This window comes from Bidens hawaiensis, unplaced genomic scaffold (genome assembly GCF_021521415.1).
Source record: "Bidens hawaiensis isolate Kalapana, Puna unplaced genomic scaffold, B.hawaiensis_p1.1 tig00030565_1, whole genome shotgun sequence".
NCBI classification, from domain to species: Eukaryota; Viridiplantae; Streptophyta; class Magnoliopsida; order Asterales; family Asteraceae; genus Bidens; species Bidens hawaiensis.
In genome coordinates, this window is record NW_027495106.1 from 69226 (window position 1) to 77825 (window position 8600).

General features: G+C 35.2%; 1 protein-coding gene and 1 non-coding gene across 2 annotated transcripts; both read right to left on the reverse strand.

Moving 5' to 3' along the window:
• Positions 1-1079: 1079 nt before the first annotated feature.
• On the reverse strand, positions 1080-4117 carry LOC143580724 (sm-like protein LSM4). Its single transcript, XM_077063671.1, has 6 exons — positions 4062-4117; positions 3271-3369; positions 3106-3183; positions 2007-2046; positions 1367-1531; positions 1080-1265 (listed from the first exon to the last, which is right to left on the reverse strand). The coding sequence occupies exons 1-6, from the start codon at positions 4062-4064 to the stop codon at positions 1240-1242; spliced, it is 411 nt and encodes a 136-aa protein (XP_076919786.1). The 5' UTR covers positions 4065-4117; the 3' UTR covers positions 1080-1239.
• LOC143580729 (small nucleolar RNA snoR127) lies at positions 2947-3022 on the reverse strand. Its single transcript, XR_013143709.1, has one exon. It is a non-coding gene; the product is annotated as a small nucleolar RNA snoR127 (small nucleolar RNA).
• Positions 4118-8600: the final 4483 nt, after the last annotated feature.

Sequence of the window (8600 nt, forward strand, 5' to 3'; positions counted from 1 at the left end):
TTAAAATTTAAACAAATGGAACATGTGCTTTATCAATCACGTTTCATGCTAATCATTTATTTTTTTCATTTTTATTATTATTATTATTTGTTTTCTAATACAATTAAATTGGATTCTCTCTAGCCACATACTTAGCCGTATCCCAAAACGGTCTAGCTATGCTCTCGTGGACGTATACATCACTAGATATAGCAACATAGATCCTTGATCACTTCAAGAAACTAATCATGCCGCCGAACATGGTTCGTCCAAAGAAATCATCTTCTAAGAATGCACAAATGTTGTGCTTCTTATCCCAGTCAAGTATAATAACCTCTCCGGCTTCTGGTTCAGCTTCTGGTCTGGATTATCATTCGTTAACAATCACTAAACTTATGGGAACCCATTCATTACATGATGAGCGAATGGGTTAAACGAATCTAGTGTTGACTAACAACCGTTTAATTATCAAATTTAAAAACAAAACCAAAAAAAATGTGGACCACTTTTGTGCCGTCACGTGGCCCAATAGAAGCTTAGCGGCACCAAAGTTGTCAATTATATATATGTATAATGACACCTATCAAATAATTTAAAGATATTTGATAATCTTTCATACATTGACGGTCTTATATGTTAGGCTGTCGTACTCTCCAATTTGGAGAACCCTGTAGCCCCACTCTGGCCAAACTATATCGTCTTAACAGGATCTACGCTGGTTTCAGAGTTTGGCTTGAACGTTCTCCCGGAAAACCACATCGTCGGCTGCCACTTGACAGTCGTGCCCTTGACAGTCATGCCATCACAAGAGCAAAACCCTCTGGCGTAACATATGATGGGGCTAAAAACCAGGCAGGCTCAGGATTCGAACTAACAATCTCGTAAGACCTATCTCAAATCCTTCATTATCAATATCCACCCAAAATGGCTTAAATAGGGATTAAACTTTCATATCAGATTCTTCATATTTGTCCCTATTTAGTTAAACAATATTTTACAGAATAAAAGATACAAACGCAAAGTTTGATCTACGTGTGTTGATGTGGATGGAGTCATCCGGTAAATGATTTTAATACAAGTAACTAGCAAGTTCCTTGAACCAAATGCTGATTAGTTCATGACCAAACATTAAATAGTTTGAACAAATAACAATTTAACTTCAATTTACACTACACCAATGTCTTCATCCTCCACAATCCAGTCCGATTATACACCCAAACAAAAACAAATTTAACGAAACGGAAGCGAGACTCGGAGACATCATCCACGACCACCACGGCCTCCACCTGAATCCAACATAAAAACAGTTCATTTAATACTTGTTTAAACAATAATAAAAACATGTCAACTGAATAAGCGCTGGTAACATATTGTATTTGATGCGCACCTCTGTTGCCACCAGGATAACCTCCTACAGCTTGGCTCCTGCCTCTACCACCATCATCCATGCCACCACGACTGCCCATGCCACCACCTTTACCTTGTCTCCTGCCGCCACCAACATCATTACCGCCCCTTCCCCTTCCACGTCCTACACCAGGTGGCTTTCTATCTGCAAGGTGAAAGAAACAAGTAACAAAACGAAACATATCAATTAATTGATTATCATGCATGGGAGCCGAAAAATATTGAATTTGTGCGGGGCTAACTTTTTGTTGTTAATTAATAAATTAATTGATTATCATGCATGGGAGCCTAAAACTTTTAGACTGCACAATTTATTAATTTCTCATAAACTACTTAAAATTGGTTTTTTGGTTTGATTCGGTTCCAATCAGTTCGGTGTTTTCGGTTTTTGGTTGATGCAAAACCAAAACCGAATAAAAAATGCCTTTTAAAAAACATACAACCAAACTGTCGGTTTTTTATTGAGTTCGGTTGCATCTGTCATTTCGGTTTTGAAAACTCCTAAAAAACTATGTAGACTGCAGCGCCGTATTCCAATATCATCAAGAAACTTTTATTCACAAACTTAAAAAATAAATGAATAAAAATATTATATAAGACCTGGGACAAAAAGATCATACCCATGCGGTTCTTGGTTTCTTCCTGAACCTTGTCAATCACCTACAAAACGCAAAACCATGACATATAAGATGACTTAGAACATGTTGTATACAAATTCCTAGTTTGCATATAAAGAATCTCTGCATAATAATTAAAAGAATGTAACAAACAGGTAAAGATGACTGAGTATATCTCGTCAGCTAGAAAAAACACAGCCAGTAGGCCTGCAAACAAAGCAAAAAAAAAAAACACGAACGAGGTGTGTTCATGTTCGTTCATTTAATTTTAACCAAAAAACGATCAAACACAAACCACACAAAACGAAATTTCTTGTTTGTGTTCGTTTGTTAAGAAAATGAATGTGTTCGTGTTCACTTATGTCCGCGTCCGTGAACGTAAACGAACGAGTATAACTGAAAACCTAATAAAAATAAACACGAGCATCAATCTGTTGGGCATAAAATTTATCAAAACCAGACTATATTGTAATGAATGATATTTAAATTTCATAAAATTAGACCAAACTGTAATGGAACTAAAAGTTAAAACAAAGATATAAACAAACGTAAACTAACATAAACTAGCTCACAAGAACGAACTAACATGACACATGTTCATGTTCATTCGTTTAACTAAATGAACAAGCAATGTTCGTGTCCGCTCGTTTATTAAATAAACAAACACAAAGAAACTTCCTGGTGAGCAGTTCACAAACATTATACTGAACGTATGGTTTGTTTACAGGCCTAATAACGAAAATAGACACATTCATAATCACCAATGAAAGAAAATCCAGTCACAAAAAAATATAATATACGGCTGACAAAATCTGGTCAGCTAGAAACCTATCTCTGTTTTATCATCAGAAAGATGATGCGCTTCAACAAAGGAAAAGATGTAAACTGTAACTTGCACAATCATGCATACGTCATGATGTAACATTCGTTCATCGACACGAAAGCTGGCACGAGTTTCTAGAAACACCCCACCTTTGGAGCACATCAAAGTCTGATTTGGCTAAGTTGCATCATACCAGACAGCCATATATAGATTGTGCGACGGGTCAAAACTCAAGCCCTTGATTGTTAATTATTCTATAAATAATAGATAACAAAATACCTCATCTGGTACACGAAGATACTTTATTGTGTTTCCACGGATGTAACATTCAGGCATTCTCCAGAACCTATCACCATCCTGTAAACAAAGTTCACACTTCATCAATAAGGATGTACGAAGCATATAAAATCTATTTTTTTTAAATATAGTAATAGATAAAATTACTTTGGAGGTACAAATCACTTCACGAAGATGAATATTCATCCAGGTGTCGCAGTTCACCAAATGGCCATTGTATGTTTCACCATTTTTAAGCTCCACCAGCTGTTACAACAAAACAAGCAAATAGATAGAAGATCAAAACATAAAAATCTCCAAAGATATTAAACATGTCAACATATATGATGTAAATATATAGTCTCATTTGACTATTTGTCGTCAAACAAACTATATCTAGTGCTAGTATATCTCACTCGGCTTTAAAGAAAACACTTTCAAAACTAAAATGTGTGTTAAAAATTCAAGCGTCATTTAATCTAAAAATGGTAAACACAGTTCTTTAAAACAACCAAAAGTTCAAAACAAACCTTATGACATTACAAGTATTAAAATTGTAAAAAGATTTTAAAAACATAATAATCATGCCTACTGCAAGTACTAACTTTCATATTGAAAATCATGGTTTGCAAGAAGCAGCGTATATGAGACTACTCTGATACATAGTTTATAAAAGCATCATATTGTATAACTTATACGACAGTCGATCAAGCGACCAAATTTGCCGGCTAGATTCAAAACCACAAAATTCATATTTAGATGATCACACACACGCACTATAACTAATTAATATGGTTGTTAGCATAATTATACTGATTTGCAGTGTTGTAAATGTGGTGCCAATTAATCGGAAATCAGAGGGCTACAGATTTGATTTCAAACACTGCTAATTTGAGCCCGTAGATTGTTGGTTCATGACCCCAATTGAAAACCAGTAATAATAATAATAATAGTATTACCATAGGGTGGCCTTGAGAGGTCTTGAGAAGCGATAACGGAAGCTGAAATCATAAGAGACAAAACAAAACCCTAGTAAATGCCAAACCCTAAAATCCATCAAATACCAGTATTATATTAAAGTACAATACAAGAAGAAACTAACCATTTTTTTCTTTTTATTAATAGGCACAGCACGCAGAGATGAACGAGAACGAACGGAGTGTTTCTTTCGAATTTAGAGATCAAACGCCGACTAATTTATGGGCCGACGCTGATTTTGTTAGACCCGGGTGGTTTTGGAATACTGCTAGAGATCATTCTTAATATGTGCCCTAACTTGAATTTACACTTTAACCCCTTACACTCACCGGTCGGTTCGATTTGGTTTTCCTACTTTCTATTTATTCACTTAGGGGGTGTTTGGTAGAGGGAATTGAGGGGTGAGAAATGGAATTTGAAAGAATTCTCTTGTTTGTTTATGAAAGAAAGAGGTGAGAAATGGAAATAAACCATTTCCATTTCTCTGATTTTGTTTCTCTAAAAAAAGCGAAGAATTGATTTCTAGGGTTTCATTTCTCCCATTTTTCTCCTTTTCATTTCTCCCATTTTCCTCCTTCAGCAAGGATAGCACCGCAACCCAATTGCCTCCTGTTAATCGTTATCTCGACGGTCACTCACCAATCGGTTGCAACATTCACCTATTCCTTCAATAACCTTTATAATTGCTAATCGATTATGCGGTAGTGTTGACCAATTCCCTTTCTAACTGCGATTGTCGCCTCCTTCGGCAGGTCTTGCAATTATCATTTATCTTTAATTTATTGCTTGATTGCACTCAAATTAGTGGTTCATTGTTTGTGATTTTGTCAATTTTCTTAAAGACACTGGTTTATTTTGTTGTTCATTTCATTTGAAGGTTGTTGTGTAGAGGGTTACACCTGTGTTATACTTATAAATTACATGTCCTTTCGTGTTAGTCTATAAAGTTTTCTTTAGGTTTGTTGACTCATTTTATTTAATTGATTTGGAGGTGACTGGCTTTGTGTCTGTGAAATGTTACAAATCCGTCGTTGTGTAAACCAATATCTTCGACTAGACTATTGTAAATTATGGTGTATGTTTTGCAAGCCATTTGAGGAATGAGCCTTACACTTACACTTGCAGGTTTTCTTTGTTTTACTCTTCATTAGGGGATGGAGGAATTTAGACCTATTATGTGTGATTATTTTGAGATTTATTTTTTCACGTTCATAAAATTTGAACCTATTATGATTTATGATTGGTTATTTTGAGATGGATATTCGTTTTCCTACAATTACATGTTCACTTTCACATAATTTTGTGGTGCAATTTGATGCAAGATTTGGCATTCATGTTCTAGGATTTGATGAGTAATTTCGCCGGTTCATAGTGTCCATTTTGACACTTTATAAGATAACTTGGAAGCTTCTTTCACTTTAGCTCAATTTTGCACTTTATTTTGCTGCATTTTGGTGTGCATTTTGGCTGCGTTTTTGCATTAATTTACCTGCAATCTCATGTGCACTTTGGCAGCCTCATAGTGTATGATTTTGGCAGCTTTAACATGTGCATTCTTACATAGGTATTGTTAGCATTCGATAATGCCCTCAACTTTTGATATATACAACTGATACATGGGTATTGTTTGGATTAGTTAGATATCAGTTTAGAAATGTTTATTTAGGATGAAGATTTTGGATTTTTTCTTTTTGGACAGTATATAAGTTTGGTTCCTCTGAACATGGTGCGCTTATTATAAACTATCGTGAGGTCTAGTTTAGTGTATAATAGGAACTATGAACTCTTTTGATTTGTTATATATATGAAGTTTAGATTTAACAGACACAAAGCAAACTGATATACTTTTTTTTCATCAGCATCGGCAGTCACCTGACATCCATCAGCATCGCCGCCGTACCTGGAATCAGCTTCTATCAATAATTTAATCATCAGCAAACCTAACCTGTGAGTTCTCCTTTAATCCAACACTTTGTTTTCATTATACATCTTATTCTATTAAGTGGTAGAACATGAATTAGGTTTATGTTGTTGATTAAATTAGCAACTGCTTCAATATTCTTAGCTAAATGAAGTTTAGATTTAACAGACACAAAGCAAACTAATATTTGGATTATATTTTGGAGTTATTTGTTTTTCTTGAATTTTCTTATATTTTTATGTGTAGATGGCAAGATCACCTTCCAGACAAAGAATAGTTGCCATAGGTGCATTTTATGTCATTTATGTTACGATTCGTTGGTGGATGTTGTGTACTTATCATTTGCGTCGGTCGATTGAGTCAATGACTTTACGTACAAAATATTTAATGAGTTACCATAATAGGCGTGAAAACATGGTGAGGATGGTTTATGAAAGTGATGTTACGAGTGTTGTTAACATAAGAATGAATATACATGCATTTACAACACTTTGTGATATGCTAGAAACTAGAGGGGGACTAAAGAATAGTAAAAACATGCTAGTCGATGAGCAAGTTGCTATGTTTTTACATACCCTTGCTCATAATGCAAAGAATAGGATACTAATCAACAGATTTCATCGGTCCGGGGAAACTGTAAGTCGGTATTTCAAGTTAGTCTTAAATGCTATATGTCGATTACACAAAGAACTCTACAAGTCACCCGTGCCAGTGCCAGATAATGAAACTGATGAAAGATGGAAATGGTTTAAGGTTAGTCAAACACATTTTTTATTAAAGATATTTTTTGCTAACATACATTAGTAAGTAATGATTTCTTTTAACCCAGGGTTGCTTAGGAGCATTAGATGGGACATACATTAAAGTTAAAGTCCCTGCTATTGATAGAAAACCTTATAGGACAAGAAAAGGGCAGATTTGTACTAACGTACTCGGAGTATGTACGAGAGACCTTTTATTTACGTATGTCTTAGCGGGATGGGAGGGTTCTGCAGCTGATAGTAGAGTTTTGCGTGATGCAATCAGTAGACCCAATGGTCTTAAAATAACTCCGGGTATGTGATAGACAATTTTCAAAGAATATACATAGATTTAAGTATGATAATTAACATAGAGTTTAAGGTTAATTGTAGGAACATACTACCTTTGTGATGCCGGTTATACAAATGGTGAAGGATTTTTAACTCCATATCGAGGTCAACGTTATCATTTTAACGATTGGTCTCGTCCTCCTACGAATGCTAAGGAGTTCTTTAATATGAGACATTCATCGGCCAGGAATGTTATAGAAAGATGTTTCGGAATGATTAAAGATAGATGGGCTATTTTGCGTGATAACTCATATCATCCCATAGAGTCCATGCCACGTATCATCATTGCTTGTTGTTTATTGCACAATTTCATACGAACAACAATGAGTGAAGACCCTCTTGATAACGAAATCCTAGTAAATCACACACAACCTGCAAATGACCATGACAATGTTATTTCTATGATCGAGCCCTCACAAGAATGGACCGATCGTAGAGACCTTCTTGCTAATGAAATGTTTAATAGTTAGACTGCGATGCGTGCGCAGCGTGCCAACAATGTTTCTTAATTATGTTTGACAATTTTGTATTTTTTATTTGTAGAACCAAGGATGTTTCTTATTAATGTTTATTTATGCACTTTATTTGTTTCTTATTAATGTTTCTTGTTATATTTGTATTTGTAGTTACATGAATTATGATTTTTAATTGTATAATTATGCATTTGTACGTAGACATGGCAGATTCAAATATAGTGAGAGGAGTTACTCGGAGCAAGCATACCTGGACAAATGATGAAGATGCAAAGCTAATTGATGCATTAATGGAGATACATGCATCCGGAAAGTATGCTGGTGCTGACAATGGATTCAAACCAGGTTATTTAAATGGTGTTCAACAATTGCTAGATGTAAGTCTTCCTAACTCTGGCCTCAAAGCAGAACCACATATAAAGTCTAGGATGAAGACATGGAAGACACACTTTAGCATTGTATATGATATGGTGCATACAAGTGGGTTTGGTTGGGATGAACAAAAATGTTGTATTATTGCCGATGATAGTGTTTGGAATGAATACGTGAAGGTATATTCTAAAAAATATGTTTTTTAGATTTTAAAATTTTAGTCTAATTTATTTGTAATTGTCTTGTAGTCTCACAAAGGTGCTGTGAATTTTCGTGACAAGTCATTTCCTTTCTATGACAAATTGTGTACCATATTCGGTAAGGATAGAGCTACTGGTAGTAAAGCAGTTGACCTTGGAGAAGAAGATGTTGTTCAAGAGACGCAAAAAAGCTCACCTGTTGATATTGAAGACTTTGATTTTGTTGATGAAGCCGTTCCAAATGTTGATAGATCTGAAGGACAAACAGGAAGTGTAACAAGCAAGCGCAAAAGAGGTAGAAGCACGGATGCAGATGAGATATATCGAGAGTCTTGCAAAGATATCAAGGAAGTTTTGCTTCGATTTGGGGAGATGGTGGGTGAACAACTTAGCAAAGAAGGTATGGAGGCTCGTGAAATCTATGAAAAGGTTAGTGATGAGTTGAAAGCTTTACCAGGTATCA

Excerpts from the sequence above, each read along its gene's own strand:
- LOC143580724 (XM_077063671.1), bottom strand. Across the intron at positions 1,532-2,006 it reads AGAAACCAAGAACCGCATGG|ATAGAAAGCCACCTGGTGTA; the intron begins GTATGATCTTTT and ends TTCACCTTGCAG. Across the intron at positions 1,266-1,366 it reads TTATCCTGGTGGCAACAGAG|GTGGAGGCCGTGGTGGTCGT; the intron begins GTGCGCATCAAA and ends TGTTGGATTCAG.